Source organism: Chiloscyllium plagiosum, chromosome 9 (assembly GCF_004010195.1).
Source record: "Chiloscyllium plagiosum isolate BGI_BamShark_2017 chromosome 9, ASM401019v2, whole genome shotgun sequence".
Classification (NCBI taxonomy): domain Eukaryota; kingdom Metazoa; phylum Chordata; class Chondrichthyes; order Orectolobiformes; family Hemiscylliidae; genus Chiloscyllium; species Chiloscyllium plagiosum.
This window is the reverse complement of record NC_057718.1, coordinates 896,298-916,387: the sequence shown is the minus strand read 5'-3', so window position 1 is coordinate 916,387 and position 20,090 is coordinate 896,298. Positions and strand designations below refer to the sequence as shown.

General features: G+C 42.9%; 1 protein-coding gene across 1 annotated transcript in view; it reads right to left on the bottom strand.

Annotated features, from left to right (window-relative positions):
• ncoa1 (nuclear receptor coactivator 1) overlaps positions 1 to 20,090 on the bottom strand; it is a 99,564-nt gene that overhangs the window by 50,306 nt on the left and 29,168 nt on the right. Inside the window, exons 6-8 of the mRNA XM_043695214.1 lie at positions 19,215 to 19,394; positions 16,564 to 16,659; positions 4,754 to 4,894 (exon numbers count right to left, since the gene is read on the bottom strand). Of these exons, the coding sequence (XP_043551149.1) occupies positions 4,754 to 4,894; positions 16,564 to 16,659; positions 19,215 to 19,394 (417 nt within the window). The remainder of the gene's footprint in view (positions 1 to 4,753; positions 4,895 to 16,563; positions 16,660 to 19,214; positions 19,395 to 20,090) is intronic.

Here is a 20,090-nt window from a genome sequence, read left to right as displayed (position 1 = left end):
ATTCTCTGACAGTCTCCTACACCATCTGCTACTCCACCAATCTTCATATCATCTGCAAACTTACTAATCAGACCACCTATACCTTCCTCCAGATCATTATTTATATCATAAACAACATAGATCCTTGTGGAACACCACTGATTGCAGTTCGACACTTTGAGAAACTCCCTTCCACTACTACTCTGTCTTCTGTTGCCCAGTCAGTTCCTAATCCATCTAGCTAGTACAACCTGGACCCCATGTGACTTCACTTTCTCCATAAGCCTACCATGGGGAATCTTATCAAACACTTTACTGAAGTCCATGTAAATGACATCTACAGCCCTTCCCTCATCAATCACTTTACCACTTCCTCAAAGAATTCTATTAAGTTGGTAAGACATGACCTTCCCTGTACAAGACCATGCTGCGTATCACTGATTAGACTATTTTCTTCCAAATGTAAATAGATCCTTTCCCTCAGTATCTTCTCCAGTGGCTTTCCTACCACTAACATCAGGCTCTCCAGTCTATAATTATCTGGATTATCCTCGCTACCCTTCTTAAACAAGGGAACATTAGCAATTCTCCAGTCCTCGGGGACCTCACCCGTGTTCAAGGTTGCTGTAAAGGTATCTGTTAAGGCCCAACCATTTCCTCTCTCACTTCCCTCAGTAAGCTGGGATAGATCCCATCTGGACCTGGGGACTTGTCCACCTTAATGCCTTTTAGATTACCTAACACTTATGCCGGCCTGATCTCGAGTAATGAAACATCTATCCCTAACCTCAACATTCATCACGTCCCTCTCCTCGGTGAATACAGATGCCAAGTACTAAGAATCTCACCTATTTTCTCTGACTCCACGCATAACTTTCCTCCTTTGTCCTTGAGTGGCCCCTATTTCTCGTTACCCTCTTTCACCTTATATATGAATAAAAGGCTTTGGGACTTTTTGTAACCCTGTTTGCTAAAGATATTTCATGACCCCTTTTAGCCCTCTTAATCACTTGTTTCAGATTGGTCCTACTTTCCAGGTATTCTTCCAAAGCTTCATCGTCTTCAGTCACCTAGACCTTACATACGCTTCCTTTTCCCTCTTAGCAAGTCTTACAATTTCACCTGTCATCCATGGTTCCCTAATCTTGCCATTCCTATCCCTCATTTTCACAGGGACATGTCTGTCCTGCATTCTCATCAACCTCTCTTTAAAAGCCTCCCACATAGCAAATATGGATTTACCCTCAAACAGCTGCTCCCGATCCACATTCCCCAGCTCCTGCCAATTTTTGCTATAGTTGGCCTTCCCCCAATTTAGCACTCTTCCTTTAGGACCACTCTCCTCTTTGCCCATGAGTATTTTAAAACTTACGGAATTGTGATCAGTATTCCCAAAGTAATCCCCTACTGATACTTCAACCACCTGGCCAGGCTCATTCCCCAACACCAGGTCCAGTATGACCCCCTCCCAAGTTGGACTATTTACATACTGCTCTAGGAAACCCTCCTAGAGGCTCCTTACAAATTTTGTTCCATCTAGACCTCTAACACTAAGTGAATCCCAGTCAATGTTGGGAAAATTCAAATCTCCTATCACCACCACCCTGTTGCTCCTCCATCTTTCCATAACCTGTTTACATATTTGTACCTCTATCTCATGCTTGCTGTTGGGAGGCCTGTAATATAGACCCAAAATTGTTACCGTACCCTTCCTATTTCTGAGCTCTGCCCATATTGTCTCAATGCTCGAGTCCTCCATAGTGCCCTCCTTCAGCACAGCTGCGATATCCTCTCTGACCAATAATGTAACTCCTCGAACCCTTTTACCTCCCTCTCTATCCGGCCTGAAGCATCAATATCCTGGGATATTTAGTTGCCAATCATGCCCTTCCCTCAACCAAGTCTCAGTAATAGCAATAACATCATACTCTCAAGTACTAATCCAAGCCCTAAGTTCATCTCCCTTACCTACTACAGTACACTTTTTGCCTAAAAACAAATGCATCTCAGATCACAAGAGCCTTTGCGTTCATCATCTGCTCCCTGCCTACTCTTCTCCTTAGTCACGCTGACTTAATTATCAAGTTCCTTACTGTCCACTAACCTCTTTATTTGGTTCCCATCCCCCTGCCACATTAATTCAAACCCTCCCCAACAAGGAGACCATTGATAAATTTCTGCAATACATCTTGTGTTTGCATACACTGAACATTAGTGGTGGACGGAGTGAGTGTTTGTGGATGTAGTGCCAATCAAGCGGGCTGCTTTGTCCTGAGTGGTGTCAAGCTTTGTGATTACTGTTGGAGCTGCACCCATCATGGCAAATGTAGAATATTCCACCAGCCCACCCCCCTCCTGACTTATGCTATGTAGACTTTGGGGAGTCATGAGGTGAGTTATGCACCACAGTATTCCTAGCCTCTGACCTGCTCTTGTAGCCATGGCCTGTGTTTATATGGTGAGTCCAAAGGGGTTTCTGGACAATGATAATATCAAGGATGTTGACAGTGGGGCACTGTTCGGTGAAATAACAAAGGACTGGTGAGGGAAGAGGATTCAGTCATACAAGGAGGTTGGAGAACACAGGCCATGAAAGTTGAGAGGAGATTTGAATGAAAAGATTAGATAGAGTAAGGAGAAACTGTTTTTAATGACAAAAGGATCTTTAACGAGGGAATACAGGTGGAAAGTAATCACCATAAGAATCAGAGGTGACATAACAAAAAGGGAATTTAATGGAGAATTGCTGTGATTTGAATCAAAAAATGTGGTGCTGGAAAAGCACAGCCAGTCAGACAGCATCTGAGGAGCAGGAGAGTCAACATTTCAAGCAAAAGCTTTTCATCAGGAATGTGGGAGAACCACAAGGGGGCTGAGAGATAAATGGCTGGGGGTGCAAGGCAGCTGGGAATGCAAGTGTTCGGTCACAGGGCGATGGGTTAGTTTAGTGCGTGTGCCCCAGAGATGTTCTCTGAAGCATTCCACAAATTGGTGTCCTGTGTCCTCAACATAGAGTTGACCACATTGAGGTGTTTGGAGGTACAGTGATGAGGTGTTTGGAGGTACAGAAAATCTCGGCTGGATATGGAAGGATCCTTTGGAGCCTTGAATAGAGATGGGAGGAGGGGGGTAGGCAGGTTTTACACTTGTTGCGGTGGCAAGGGAATGGTGGGTTGGTGGGGGAGCGTTGACCTAATGAAGGAGTCACGGAGGGAATAGTCTCTGCGGAATGTTTAAAGGCGTGGGGAGGGAAATATATCTCTGGTGGTGGGATCTGACTGTAGATGGCAGAAATGGCGAAGGATGAAGCGTTGTATCCAGAGATTGTGTGGTGAAAGGTGTCCTTGCTGTGATTGGAAAGGGGGAGGGGGGATGGTGTAGTCCAGATAGCTGCGGAAGTCAGTGGGTTTGAAGTAGATGCCCGTGTTGAGTCAGTCACTAGAAATAGAAATGCGGAGGTCCAGGAAAGAGAAGGAGGTGTTTTCAAGATGGTCCAGGTGAAATTGAGGTCAGGGTGAAAGGTGTTTGAGAAGTTGATCAACTACACTGGGGAGACAGGACGTCAACTTGCGGAATGTTTCAGAGAACATCGCCAGGACACACTGTTATGGATCAGGCCCGACCCCTCAAAACATTTTAAACTGAGAGTCCAGACCCTAGCTTTGCTATTTGATTTACTTAAGTGTATAGTGGATTTTCCTGCCGAGAATTAGCTGGTCAGCTGACTTAGTTTTTAAACAAAACAGAATTTATTCACAAAATTACAGTATGAAACACATAGACCAGAAAATAGAAAACTTATCCTATCCGAACACTGAGGCTATTCGGACTTAATGCTATTCCAAAATACATGCAACAATCCCAATAAACACCCCTTGGCACAAAAAGTAAAAACCAACAAAGACTTACACACTTGAAGTTAGAGTGAGCAAGAGCGAGAATCAGGCTGGATTGCTTCCGACAGCCTTCCTTCAAACATGCTGCTGCTGAACTGGCCACTCCCCTTTCATTACACAAGTTTTTTTAACTTGAAAGTCTTCTGTCTGAGGCAGTATCTGTTAGCTGTAAAAAATGGGCCCTAAAATCTATCCAAACTCTCAAACTTTTCAGAGTCTGGGCCGTTTACAACCTCAAGCAAAAATCAAGGATGACATCACCTTGCCGGAATGAGCAGCCTCGTCACAACACGCAACAAACAACCCCACCACCCTGTGGCTGAACACTTCAACTCCCCCTCCCACTCCACCAAGGACATGCAAGACCCGAGGTCCTCCACTGCTAAATCCTAGCGATCCGACAACTGGAGGAAGAACACCTCATCTTCCACCTTGCGGCCCTTCAGCTCCCATGGAATCAGTGTTGATTTCACTAGCTTCCTCATTTCCCCTCCCCCACCTTATCTCAGATCTGACCCTCCAACTCGGCACTACCCTCTTGAACTGTCCCACCTGCCCATCTTCCTTCCCACCTGTCCACTCCACCCTCCTCTCTGACCGATCACCATCACCTCTCACCTTCATCCACCTATCGCATTCCCAGTTACCTTCCCGCCACCCCATTCCCCTCCCATTTATCTCTCAGCCCCCTTCAGCCAGCCCCACATTCCTGACAAAATGCTTATGCTCGAAATGTGGACTCTCCTGCTCCTCAGATGCTGCCTGTGCTTTTCCAGTGCCACACTTTTTAACTCTGATCTCCAGCATCTGCAGCCCTCATTTTCTCCCTGCTGTCCAGATCACTGTCCAGTAGTTAAGAACAAGCAATGATTACCTACCTTCCTGGAGCAGCTGTTTAGCATACGAGGATCCCCGTTGCTGTGGCTGGAAAAAAGCATAGATACATTTCCTGACCAGATCCTCCCAGCCCACTCTTGCTGAGGCCCGTAGAGTGCTTGCATCAATAGAAATAATCTTTCCTAAAACAAAATAAGAGAGTTTAATACAATCAAACCTCAACCCCAACTTGAACCCCAAATACAATCATGCATAATAATTAAAATGGAGATTTTAACTGTGCCCATCACCTGAAGGGAGCTGGAATAGACAGAACTGCAAGTGTCCAGATTAACAAGAGCTCTGGTGAAATACCATCTGGTGACCCATATTCAGTACTGCTCACTGTACCATAGAAATGGTATTGGGATGCTCAAGACAGTGCTATGACTCCCCTCTGGGACAAGTGGGACATGGACTTTCTGGCTTGAATTATGTTTACTGTCAAATGTACTCACATGAGAATAGTGAATGCTTATAATCACCACTTACAGCACGATCCTAGATACAAATGGATCTAGGTACAGAATTTTGGTACAAAACAGAAAAATTAAAGAAAACAAAGTAAAAAAGTTAAACATTACAGACCTTCTTACTAAAAAGTAGAAAAACCAAACAACCACAGTTAACAGTTAACACCATAGTCGATAAGCGCCTAGCAATATTACCAGTGCACCACAAGAACCCCTCATCAGAAAGGAAAGAAGGATGAAAGATTCAATTATGAGGACTGTTATGAAGTTGAAGCCATGTACTGTACCTTTAAGAGATAGAATGCTGTTCTGTACTCAGGGCTTACAAGCAGCTATGTATATGACTAGATGGCAGTCCCAGAGTGTACTGGAAAATTTTAATTAATATAACATTTGGCTGTGAAATGGATACTTGAGTTTGGCTGCTGTTTTGACAATAATTCAAATTTAACCAATCAGTTTAAATTATGTCCCAGGATACTAAGACCCTATTGAGTTTGGATTTATTGTTTTGCCAGCATCAAACCAATAGGTAGATCCGATGCTGGGCGGGGCGGTGGATAAGAAAGTGCACATTTTGAAAGCTGGCCAGAGATCTGCCGTAGAAAAAGAGAAAAAATCCTGGAGAGCTCATTACCCATCTAACACCTTGCTCTCAAAGAAATAAGAAAATATTCTCTATCAAAGGTACTGTTTCATGAGAAACACACTGACAGTAAAAACAAAGAGGGGAACCCAGGGAGGTCAGCAGCTGGAAGAGTGAAAACACAGAAGACGACAGAGATTAGTTTGAAATTAAGTTGATGCAATTTTAATAAGTATCTTATTGGAATAGCATTTTGTTATAGAGTTCGAGGCAGACAGTAAGCAGTTCAGAGAAAGGAGGGCTTAGATTTGTGAATTGTTTTTGTTTGATGTTCTCTTTCAGAGTTAGAAAATAAATTGACATTATTTTCTTTAAATAGTGGAATTTGGAAGTTCTCTGTCCCTCATATTTTAACAGATTATGAGGCGAGACCAGCTTTTCTGGGCACTTAGATTATTTAACAGAGGGTTCTGCCTCCGTGTCCTAACAGGACTGATTGATTGAATAAACTAGCCTTGAACTCTATTTTGCATAGAAGTTATAAGAGCTATTTGAGATCTTGTATTTATTTGGGGGAAAAGAGAAATTATTTCTTCTGAGTGTCCAAAATAGGGAGGCACCATCTTAATATTGAAGCTAAGCCCTCTAGAAGTGGAACACCAACTGCTTCTCGATTAACAGAAACAGATGTTTCTGACAATCTTCCCAAAGGGCTCTGGTTGCTGGGGGCCAGATGCAAATTTCAAAACTGAAGCTGAATGGTTATTTTTGGACAAGGGTATTAAGGGAAACCAACTAAAAATGGTTAGAGAGAATTAACAAAGATCAACCATGAAAAGCAGAACAGACTCTAGGTTGGAACAAAGACTGGGAAGTGTGTCCCGCAGACAGCATTGCAGCAGAGGAGAAAAAAGGGATTGGTTAACAGGGGAAAGCAGGGTTAGAGAGAAAGCTTGATGAGAAAAGACAGCCAGGGTTCCATGGTTATGTGAACAGAAAATGATTAATGAAGAGAAATGTCTTTACTGCCAGAAACTGGAAAGTTATTACGGGATCGAAAGAGGAGGCAGACTAAGCACATAATGCATTTTGGTTCTGTATTCACAAAGAAAGACACAAGTTATGTTCCAAAACTGTTGGTGAACACATGGTCAAGTGAGAGAGAGAAAATAAAGGAAATCAGTATGAGCAGGGGAAAAGCTGTTGGGAAATTGACGGGATTAAAGATCAAACTTGAACTCTGAGCTTTAATCAGCACATAGAAGTATGATATTGTTGGAATTACTGAGACACAGTTGAAAGAAGGACAAGAATAGTAGCTCAATATTCCAATGTACTAAAGTTTCTATCAAAGTGTAGAAGCTGCAGGATGGTGGTTGGGGGGGAGGGGGGAGGTGGGAGGGTAGGAATTGTTATGCAGCAGACTAACGTAATCTTTTCCATGGTCCATACCCCCCTATTCTCGGCCTATTCATGTGTCTGTCTAAATGCCCGTTAAACTTTGCTAACATATCGTTTCTATCACCTCCCCTGGCAGCACATTCCAGGCACCTACCACCTTGTGTAAAAAACTTACCTCGTAAATCTCCTTTAAATTTTTCCCTTCTCACCTTAAACCTATGCGCCTCGTATTTGACATTTCAACACTAGGAAAGATACTCTGACTATCCCTCTTATTCATGCCCCTCATAACTTTATATACTTCTATCAAGTGGTCTCTCAACCTCCAACGCTATTGCAAAACAATCCAATGTATCCAAACTCTGCTTATTGTTAATACACTCCAATCTAGGCAGCATCCTGGTAAACCTCTTTTGCACCCTCTTCAAGGCCCTGTTATGAAGTGGAGGGAGAGTGAAAACTGGACTAGCAAGCACAGAGTGTGCTGAAAGATTTTAAAATGTAACATTTGGCTGTGAAACAAATACCTGAGCTGAGCTGCTATGTCCCACAACAATTCAAATTTAGCCAGTTAAAATTATGCCCCAAGATACTAAAACCAAATTAATTTGAACTTTACTGTTTTGACATCAAACCAATGAGACGATCCAATGTTCTGGGAATAAAAATCAGGCATTTTGAACAGTTAGCCAGAGAGGCAAAGAGCACCAATACAGACTGCCCACAGACCCACTCTCTGAAAGGTGCCTTTATCAATGAAAGACCTGTGCAACAGAAGACCAAAGAAAAGACACCAGAAAATCTACACAGGAAGATTGTAAGCTAGCTGGTTTTGAAACTTGAATTTTTTTTTGTAATCTTAATCGAGGTTTTTATCGAATCAGTATATTGTTGGAGAGTGGGAGGTCGATAAATCGATCAGACAAATGAGACCTACAGTATACACAGTTGTTGTTTAATGTTCTCTTCATGGAGTTAAAGAATAAACTGTTATTTTTTCTTTAAATAGTGGAATTTGGAGTTCGTTGTCACTCATACTTTAACAGATTACAAGGCGAGATGAGCTATTCTATGTGTCTGGTTTAAATTAGCAGAGAGGTTTACCCAGTGTCAAAACAGTTTGGGAACTCGGGATCATGATTTGGACATGTTTAGACAGATCCAGTCTGAGACGTGGACAGATTCTGCAGATTTAGACACTTGCCAGCTCATGTCCTTGATCTTTATATAAACAAAGGTGAGACAATTTGGTTAATTTCGGTTATTTGTGGTTGGTGAAATTAAAAGTGAGAGAAATGGTTCTGAAAATTGCTAAAGAGGTTCTGGGTTTAGAAAATGATTCCTAAATGTGCCAAGAAAGTTTAGAAAGAAAAAAAAAGACCTTACTTTTAGAATTAGCAAAGAGGTTAGAATTGGATTTAACCAAGGACAAAAGTAAAGCTGAAATTACTCAAACACTTAGGTGTGTCAGAGAAACAGGGGTCTGGATTAAAGTGGTGCTGGAAAAGCACAGCAGGTTAGGCAGCATCTAAGGAGCACAAAAATCGACGTTTCAGGCAAAAGCCCTTCATCAGGAACAGACAAGTGCGGTAGAGTTAGAAAAATTTAAATTACAATTGAGAAAAATGGAGTGAGAAGATAATCAAAGGGGTAGAGAGAGAGAGAGAGAGAAGAAAGAGAAAGAGGAAAAATAAAGAGAGAAGCTTCTTAGCTAAGCAGAGAGAGAAAAAGGGGAGAGAGAAAAAGAGACAAGACAAAGAGAAATGGTGAGAGAGTTTGAACTTCAGAAATTGCAACTTAGTCAGCAAAGTTAACAGGATGGAGATGAAGAGAGAAGGTAGTGGCATATACAATATGTTAAAACTCTAAAGATGTTGAAGCCTTCTTTATTTCATTTGAAAAATTGGCAAGGCAGATGGAGTGGTCCGAGGATTTGTGCAAGGCTAGTTTAGACTAAATTGGTAGGCAGAGGTAATTAGGTATTTGCAGCATTGACAGACAAGGGGGTCAAGAGATTATGAAGAAGGTAAACAGGCTATTTTAAGTGCATATGAATTGGTACCAGAAGCATATAGGCAGCAGTTCAGAAACACAAAAAAGGAACCAGGTCACATTTCTGTTGAGTTTGAAAGAATTAAACATAGTAATTTTGATCGATGGGTCTGTGCTTTGAAAATAGATAGGACATTTGAGGCTCTAAGAGAGATTATTCTGCTGGAGGAGTTTAAAAACTCACTTCCGGAGATGCTAAGAATTCATATGGATCTACAGAAAGTTCAGGAAGTGAGAAGAGCAATAATTAGCAGATGAATACATATTGATGCATAAGACAAGCTTCCGGCAAGAATTTCATCCTGTGGAGGGCTGGAAGTTGGAAGAAGGGGAGATCCTACGCTATGAAACAAAGAGTAGAGAAAACTGGTAAGTGTTTACCACAGGTCATAAAAGAAGCCCAACAGGGTAGAAAGGTGGTGAAAGGCCTCAGGGGTTTTCACTATAATGGAGTGGGACACAGAAAATCACAGTGCCGGTGGTTTCAGCAGGGCATTGGGAAAAGGTGATCTCACTGCCAGAAAGTGTGGGAAAAGATGTGGTAAAAGAAGCTAAGCCAGTGGCATTAGTGAAAGTAGTGAAGGAGACCCCAAGAAACATTGAGGAGCTGCAGGAGAGTGCACAGCCACGACAGGGATTGGGCATGGAGCTAGTGCCTGACCTCCATAAAGAATTTGCCTCTGTGGGTAAAGTTTACTCAGAAAGCACAGGGGGAGAAGGGCACAAAGTTATAATTTTGAGAGATGCAGAATCTAACCAGTCTCTAACAGTAAGAGATGAACATATTTGCACACTTTCTGACCTGTTACCCGACAGAGTGGTAATTTTCGGGATAGATGGACAGAAATGTAGCGTTTCCCTATGTAAGATCAAGTTGGATTGCCAACTCAAGACTGGGAAAGAACAGTGGGAGTGATTAACAGTGTCATTTCCAGGAATCCAGTTAGTATTTGGGAACAATTTAGCAGGGTCCAAGGTGGGAGTGACACCCCTTGTTGTGGTAAAGCCCAAGGAAGACCAGGGAACTGAGGAGTTAAAAGAAAAATGCCCTGGTGTTTTTCCAGACTGTGTTGCAACAAAATCCAACTATCATAAGTCATAGCACGAAGCAAGAACTAAAGAGAAAGATGAAGGAGTTCAGGTTCAGTTAACAGACACTGTGTTTGACGTAATGGTACAGGAAAAGTCTGAATAGGCTGAGGGTCATACAACAGAAAGACGAGACAATAAAACATACATATGTTGATGAGTACTCAGAAAAGGAGGCAGAGAATATTCCTGAGGGTTATTATCTCAAAAATAGAATTCTAAGATGAAAATGGAGACGACGGCAGGTTAGTGCAGAGGAGAAATGGGCCGAAGTGCACCAGATTGTGTTGCCGGTAGCATACAGACAGTAAGTGTTACAGGTAGCACATGAACTAATGTAGGAGGTTACCTAGTTATACGAAAGACTCAATACTAAGATACAAAAACATTTTTATTGGCATGAAATGCAAAAGGATGTGGCTAACTTTTGCCGTACATGTCATACATGCCAAATGGTAGGTAAGCCACAGGCAGTAGCACATTTGTTGCCAATTTCGGCATTCGAAGAATCTTTCACGTGGGTTATAATTGATTGTGTAGGTCCCCTCCTGAGAACTAAAACTGAGAACCAATACTTGTTAACCATAATGGATGTGTCTACCAGATTTCCGGAGGCAATTCCATTACAGAGTGTGAAGACAAAAAAGGTGGTAGAGGAGTTAGTAGCTTTCTTCACACGGTATGGGCTACCCAGAGAGATTCAGTCAGACCAAGGGTCAAACTTTACCACTAGGCTGTTTCAGGAAGTCATGGATAGCTTAGGTATAAAGCTCTTGATTTAAAGTGCGCATCATCCTGAATCCCAGGGAGCTTTGGAAAGTTGGCATCAGACCCTGAAGACTATATTAAGAGCGTACTGTCAGGATTAACAGAATGATGGGGATAAAGTTATCTCAGTCGTACTGTTTACCATTAGAGATGCCCCAAACGAATCTACTCAGTTCACTCCCTCTGAGTTAATATTCGGACATGAAGTGAGAGGCCCTTTGAAATTAATTAAAGAAAAATTGACAGGACCAAAGTCGGAGGTCTCACACTTGGATTATGTATCTAAGGTGAGGCAGAGATTAAATCGTGTAGGTAAGTTAGCTAAACAGCATCGAACGAGAGCACAGCATAGAATGAAGCAGGTGGCAGATAAAGTCTCTGCAATTTGGAAGTTTTCCCGTGGAGATGACATATTAGTATTGCTACCAGTGATAGGATATCCCTTCAAAGCTAGGTTTAGTGGCCCCTATCAAATTGAAAAAACGTTGAGACAAGTGAAATATCCGGTTAAGAATCAGACAGGAAAAAACTGCATCAGGTATGTCATGTGAATATTTTGAAACCTTATTATACTAGAGAGAAAGAATTGGAGAAACAGGTGTTAGTTACTGCCCTGCAGAGTGAGGAATCAAATCCAGAAGTTGTGGAGTTTGATGTACCTCAAAATATGTTAAACAATAAGGAAGGCCTTGAGGAGTGGGATAGCTTAGTTTACTATCTGTCTCAGGAGCAAAGAATGCAGCTGAAAGGTTTGTTACAGCAGTATGAGGATATATGCAGGAATAAGATGGGGAGGACTAATGCTATTGTGTATGAGGTAGACATAGGGAATGCTGTTCCAATAAAACTACACCCCGATCGGCTTAATCCTTTCAAAGCCAGACAGGTCTAGAAGGAAGTGGAGGCCATGCTCAACAAAGATATCATCGAACCAAGTCAGAGCGAGTGGAGTTCGCTGATCATCTTAGTTCTAAAACCTGACAGGACTCAACGATTTTGTGTGGACTATCGGAAGGTCAATGCCGTAACAAAATCAGACTCATACCCAATACCGAGATTAGAAGACTGTATCGAGAAAGTTGGATAAGCCAGTTACATTCCGAAGTTGGACCTACTGCATGGTTACTGGCAGATACGTTTAATCAGACAAAGCCAAAGAAATTTCTGCATTTGTAACCCCAAATGGGCTATATCAATTCAAAGTGATGTCTTTTGGAATGAAGAACACATCTGTCACATTCCAAAGACTCATGAACAGAGTTGTGATTGAGTTAACAAACTGTGCAGTCTATTTGGACGATGTAGTGACCTTAGTGAATCCTGGGAAGGTCACATGGTACAGTTGGCATAGCTCTTTGACTGATTATGAGAAACAAAACTGAATTTGCGAAAGCAGAGGTGACGTTCTTGGGACAGAACATCGGTCATGGAAGGTTGACCCCATGGAATGCAAAGACGAAGGCCATCGAGGAATTTCCATGACCAACCTCAAAGAAGGAGGTACTCAGTGGATTCTTCCGGAAAGTTGTTCCAAACTTCAGTAGCGTAGTGGTACCATTAACAGATTTGCTAAAGAAGAACACAATATTTCGGTGGACAGAACAATGCCCTCATTCCTGATGAAGGTTTTTGCCCAAAATGTCGATTTTTGCCCTCCTCAAATGCTGCCTGACCTGCTGTGCTTTTCCAGCACTACTCTAATCTTGACTCTAATCTCCAGCAACTGCAGTACCCACTTTCGCCTAGAACAATACCAGGAGGCAGTTGACAATTTAAAAGCAGTACTAACCACTGCACCAGTTTTAGCTACATCAAGCTTTTTGAAACCCTTCAAAGTTGCAATTGATGCTGGTGACATAGGAATTGCAGCTATACTGCTACAGGAAGATGATGATGTAATTTTGTGCCAGTTAGTTATTTCTCAAAGAAACTCAACACCCACCAGAGAAAATACCCTCCGATCGAAAAAGAATTTCACGAGCTATGTGTCAGAGTCAGTTCTGTACACAGATCACAATCCACTTACATTCTTGGAATGATTTAAAGACAAGAACATGAGATTATTTCATCGGAGTCTTATGTTACAGACTTTTAATTTACAATTCATACATATTGCAGGTTGTAAGAATGCAATAGCAGATGTGTTATCATGGATTTTGCTGATAAAGTATAGATGAGATTGAATAGATACCAACATTATATAAATGTGGGCAGAAGTTAATATGAACTTAGATTAAAGTCCTGTGTATGTCATGGTAACATGGTTAAGAAATAGAAATAAAATGAAACCATCTTTTCATTATGATGGTTCACTTTTTTCTTAAGGGGGGACGTAGGCTTGGGAGAGTGAAGGGTTAAGGGAGAGTGAAAGCTGGCAAGGACCTAGCAAGCAGAGTGCGCTGAAAAATTGAAAACTGCAACATTTAGCTATGAAACAAATAACTGAGCTGAGGTGCTATGTCCCATAACAATTCGAATTTCGCCAATCGGTTTATGCCCCAAGGTATAAAAACATAATTGAATTTGAATTTTACTGTTTTGATGACATCAAACCAATGAGGCAATCTGATGTTTTGGGGAATAAAAATCAGGTATTTTGAACAGCTAGCCAGAGAGGCAAAGAGCACCAATATAGACTGCCCACAGACCCACTCTCTGAAAGGTACCTTTATCAATGAAAGACCTGTGCAACAGAAGACCAAAGAAAAGACACCAAAAACTCTACAGAGGAAGATTGACAGCTGGCTGGTTTTGAAACTTGAATTTTGTAATCATAATCGAGATTCTTATCGAATCAGTATATTTTTGTACAGTGGGAGGTAGATAAATCGATCAGACAAAGGAGGCCTACAGTGTACACAGTTGTTGGTTAATGTCCTCTTCTTGGAGTTAAAGAATAAACTGTTTTTCTTTACGTAATGGAATTTGGGTAGTCCTTTGTCACTCTCACTTTAACAGATTACGAGGCAAGATGAGATTTTCTGTTGTGTGTCTGGTATAAATTAGCAGAAGGGTTTCCCCTGTGTCATAATAACCTCTACATCCAGAACAAAACTCCAAATGTGGCCTTTATAAATCCTTATAAAATTGCTGCACGACTTGCCAAATGTTATACTCAATGCCATGACTGTGCCATATGCCTAATTTACCACCTTATCCACTTGTGTTGCCACTTTCAGGAAACTATGGACTTGGATTCCAAGATCCCTCTGAACATCAATGCTCCTGAGGACTCAGCCATTTCCTGTATACTTTCCTCCTGCATTTGACCTCCCAAAATACATCATCTCACTCTTGTTCAGATTAAATTCCACCTGCCATTTCTCTGCTCAACTTTCCAACTGATCTATATCCCACTGCATCCTCTGATATCCTTCCTCACCATCCACAAGTCTACCAACTTTCATGTCATCTCCAAACTTACTAATCAGACCATCGACATTTCTAATCAAACCATTTATAAATATGACAAACAATAGTAGTTTCTGTACTAATCCTTGCAAACACCACTGGTCGCAGACCTCCAGTCAGAAAAACACCTCTTTGGAGCTACACCAAAGACTAAAACAATAGTAGAAGACTCACGCCACTCCATCCACTCCACCCAAGAATTCCGGAAGACCAAAGACACCAAGATAGAAGAGGGCGAAATAATGGTCTCCTTTGATGTAACAGCCCTGTTCACATCCATCAACATCAACATCAACCAAGGAAACACTGACTACATTATTAGAACTACCAAAGACACATACACCAAACACCACCAACTTCATCAGCAAGGACGGTATCATCAAGCTAGTGGACCTATGCCTTACCATCCACTTCACCTTCAACAACAAAACCTACAGACAAACCAATGGAACACCCATGGGATCTCCAATATCAGGGTTCTTAGCAGAGGCAGTAATGCAGAGACTCAAACAAACAGCTCTGCCAACCATCCAACCCAAACTCTGGGTCCACTACGTGGATGACACCTTTGTCATCACTAAACAAAACAAATTAGAAGAAACCTTCAAGACCATCAACAATACCCTTACTGGCATAAAATAAAAGGAGGAAAACAGCAACAAACTACCATTCCTAGATGTCACAGTAGAACCAACAGCCAATGGGCAACTTCAAACCAGCATCTACAGGAAAACAACACATACGGACCAATTATTGAACTACAGACGCAATCATCCTAACATCCATAAACGAAGCTGCATCAGAACATTATTTCAACGAGCCACCACATACTGCAGCACAGAGGAACTACATAGAGCAGAGGAAAATCACCTACACAGTGTATTCAAAAAGAACGGGTACCCAATGAACACAGTCCATCGATTTCTCAGCATCAAACCCAAACAAGCAGACAAAACACGTCCAGAAACCCTAGCCGCTCCCCCCTACATCAAAGACATCTCAAAAATTACTGCCAGAATACTCAGACCCCTTGGCATCATGGTAGCCCACAAACCCACCAACACACTAAAACAGCAGCTATTGAAAAACCCTATACAGACAACAAGCAAAACTAATATCATTTACAAAATACCTTGCAAGAACTGTAACAAACACTACATTGGACAAACAGGCAGAAAACTAGCCACCATGATACATGAACATCAACTGGCCACAAAACAACATGACCCACTCTCACAAGTATCCTTACATACAGATGAGGAAGGACACCACTTCGACTGGGACAACACATCCATCCTAGGACAAGACAAACAGAGTCACACATGAGAATTCCTAGAAGCATAGCATTCCAACTGGAACTCTATCAATAAACACATTGACTTGGATCCCATTTACCACCTCTAAGAAAAAGAACAGGAAATGACATCACCATAGGAAATAGTGTCACCACAGGAAGTGATGTCACCAACCCAAGGAAACCCAAACACAAATAGAAAGCAGGCTACACCACCAGTGCTTCATCCGGAGGTTCACTTAAGATGTTACCTAGTATGGTGACGAAATGTTGAAACTGAACCTTACAGCTCAGCGAGCAAACCCACATCCAGGGTCATTAGTGTTTAGAATTTTCTACCTTGAGAGAGCAATGGAAGCAAGGCAATTGAAATACTCAAGGCTGCATTGGACAGATTTCTGATTGGCAAGGGGTTTGAAGTTTGTGAGGGATGGACAGGAATGTAAAGTTGAGGCCACAATCAGATCAGTCATAATCTAACTGGAGAGCAAGCTTGAGGCATTGAATGGCCTACTCCTGCTCCCATTTCTCAAGTTCTTCCATTATTTAACTTCCTTCCCTTCTTTTCTTTGCATTTGACACAATCTATTGCAAGGATTCCCCAATAACACTGCATACTCATTCTCCTTTCCCCCTTATTCCGAATGTCTAGGTTCTGTTCTCCCCACTTCAGCATTCTACATATACACTTCAGATCAAAGTATTGCACCTATCCTTTGTCAGAGTGTCTGTCCTTACCTGTTGTGTCCTGTTTAGTGATGAATGTCTCAGGCACAGGAGCAAGCTGGGGTTTCGGCAATTTGCGGGCTATGCAAATCAAACAGGACTGCAGATCTGTTGACCAATGCAAACAAACAGCCTTTAGAATCAGATGGATGCCCATCAATTACCAGCAAAAAGAAAAGTATGAGACTGTAGCTGGTTCTCCCCAAAGAATGAGTTATCCCCTCCACTGACAGTGGTACATATGTACTGCAGGTACAGTTCTCCTGCAGATCTCCGGCTCTCTGCAAATGCTAGCTTTACCTTAGGCTTCCTAAAACAGCGTTTTTTGTTCCATTTTTTCATTCTTGAGAATTGAGCATCAGTGGCTGGGGCAGCATTTGCTGTAGATCTCTTGTTGTTCCTGAAAAGTTGGTGATGAGCTGCCTGCTTGAACCGCTGCAATCCATGTGCTACAGGTAGCCCCACAGTGTCATTATGGAGGGAATTAAACAATGCACTAAAGGAGAAGGTACACTGGCACCACTCCCCACCTTTTCCTCTGATACATTAATGATTGCATCGGTGCAACCTCGTGCTCCCACGAGGAGGTTGACCAGTTCATCAACTTCACCAACACATTCCATCCCGACCTTAAATTCATCTGGACCATCTCTGACACCTCTCTCCCCTTGCTGGACCTCTCCATCTCCATCAACGATGACTGACTCAACACTGATATTTTCTACAAACCCACTAACTCCCACAGTTACCTGGATGACACCTCTTCCCACCCTACCTTCTGCAAAAATTCTATTCCATATTCCCAATTCCTTCGCCTCTGCTGCATCTACTCGCAGGAGAACCAGTTCCATCACAGATCACAGCAGATGGCCTCCTTCTTTAGAGACAGCAATTTCCCCTCCCATGTGGTTGAAGATGCCCTTCAACGCATCTCATGCACTTCCTGCACCTCCGCCCTCAAATTCCACCCCCGCCCTCAAACCCCACCCCTCCAACCGCAACAAGGACAGAACACCCCCCCCATCCTCACATTCCACCCCAACCTCCTTATACAACGCATCATCCTCCACCATTTCTGCCACCTACAAACAGACCCCACCACCAGAAATATAGTTTCCTCCCCTCCCCTATCCACTTTCTGTAAAGACCATTCAAATGAGTGTGACATCAAGGCGCCCTAATTAAACTGGAGTTGGGGCAAACTCTCTGGTGGTTGGAGTCATACCTGGCACATAGGAAGGTGGTTATGGTTGCTGGAGGTCACTCAGCTCAGCTCCAGGACATCGCTGCAGGAGTCCCTCAGGGTAGTGCCCTAGGTCCAACCATCTGCAGCTGCTTCATCATTGGCCTTCCTTCCATCATAAGGTCAGATGTGGGGATGTTCGCCAATGGTTGCACAATATTCTGCATCATTCACAACTACTGAAGCAGTGCATGTTCAAGTGCCAACAAGATCTACACAATTTCAAGGATAGGGCTGACAAGTGGCAAGTAAATTCACACTACACACTTGCCAGGCAATGATCATTTCCAGTAAGAAATAATCTAACCACCAGCCCTTGACATTCAGTGGTTTTACCATCACTTAAATACCTAACTACCAACATTCTTTGAGTTACCATTGACCAGAAACTCAACTGGACTCACCACATAAACACAGTGGCTACAAGAACAGGTCAGAGGCTAAGAATACTGCAGTGGGTAACTCACCTCCTGACTCTGCAAAGTCTCTCCATCACCTACAAGGCACAAATCAGGAGTGTGATGGAATACTTCCCAGTTGCCTAGATGGGTATAGCTCCAACAACAATCAAGAAGCTTGACACTATCCAGGAGAAAGCAACCCACTTGACTGGCACCATATCCACAAACATCCACTCCATCCACCACTAACACTCAGTAACAGTAGTGTGTATTATCATAGAATCATAGAATGCCTACAGTGTTGAAACAGGCCATTTGGCCCAACAAGTCCATACCGACCCTCCAAAGAATATCCCACCCATACCCATTCCCCTACCCTATTACTCTATATTTCCCAAAACTAATGTACCCAACCTACACATCCCTGAACACAACAGGCAATTTAGCATAGCCAATTCACCTAACCTGCAGATCTTTGGACTGAGGGGGGAAACCGGAGCACCCAGAGGAAACCCACGCAGGCACAAGGAGAATGTGCAAACTCGCCAAAGACAGTCGCCCAAGGGTGGCAGCAACTACAAGATGCACTGCAGAAATACACCAAATAAAGATCTATAGATAGCACCTTCCAAACGGAGAAGGGCAGCAGATACAAGGGAACATCACCCCCTGAAAGTTCCCCTCCAAGCCAGTCAACATCCTGAAATGGAAATATATCATGATTATTTCACTGTGGCTGAGTCAAAATCCTGGAATTCCTCCCCGAAGGGCTCATCACATGGACTGCAGTAATTCAAGAAGGCAGCTCACTACAACAGGGATGGGCAATAAATGCTAGCGACACCATGTCCTTGATGAAGTACAACAAAAAGGGAGGGAATTCTAGGATTTTGACCCAACAACATCTGATTAGCTGGCAGACAGGGAATATGGCGAGAAATGGGTGAAAAGGTGAATTCCACCAATTCCCAACCATCCAACCAACATCACGTCCAGCCTGTTCTCCAAAATCTACTTACCGTTGCCTTCCTCCTTAATGGACTTAGGCTGAGAGACAGAAAAACACTGCATCATTTCATATTGCTGCCTCTTCTCCTGACTGTCTGCATTTGCCTCCTCAAGTCCTCGCACCAACATCCGGCAGTTGAAAGTGTGGCTGTTCCGCCTGGAGCTCTCCTTCAACCAAGGGACACTATTCACTAAAAAAACACAAGGGGTTGGAAGACAATCAGATAACTGTACCATTGGCTTGGGGGATGAGGGGAATACGGAGGTGGCAGCATTGGAGTAACCTGGAGGAATGGGAGAACTTCTGGAGAAAGTATAAACTAACGCTTCAGTGACCTTCATCATTCACACATCTGAGACACAGCAACATCCAACACATGAGGAGGAGTGAAAGAGCTGTTTATCAGCTTTAACGTATTTTGAGGGAAGGGTACTGGCCAGGCCATCAGGAGACTTTCAGTTCCTCCATGGAGACCTCAGCATTCAAGAGGGGATTGGGTGCTGATTTGGGCAGAAAAAGTGTTCAGGGATATGCAGAAATGGCAAGAGATTGGCACTGGGAAATAGAACTGATACTGGCACAATGAGCCGAATGGCCTCCTTCTGCACCATAATAATTCTGATTCTGTGAACAGCCATTTGAAACAATGCAGCTCATGTCTATCATTGACCCTCCGACAGTGCAGCACTCCTTCAGCACTGACCCTCCGACAGTGCAGCACTCCCTCAGCACTGACACTCCAACAGTGCGGCACTCCCTCAGTACTGACAGATCAACACTCCCTCAGCACTGACCCTCCGACAGTGCGGCATTCCCTCACTGCTGACCCTCCGACAGTACGGCACACCCTCAGTACTGACCCTCCGACAGTGCGGCACTCCCTCAG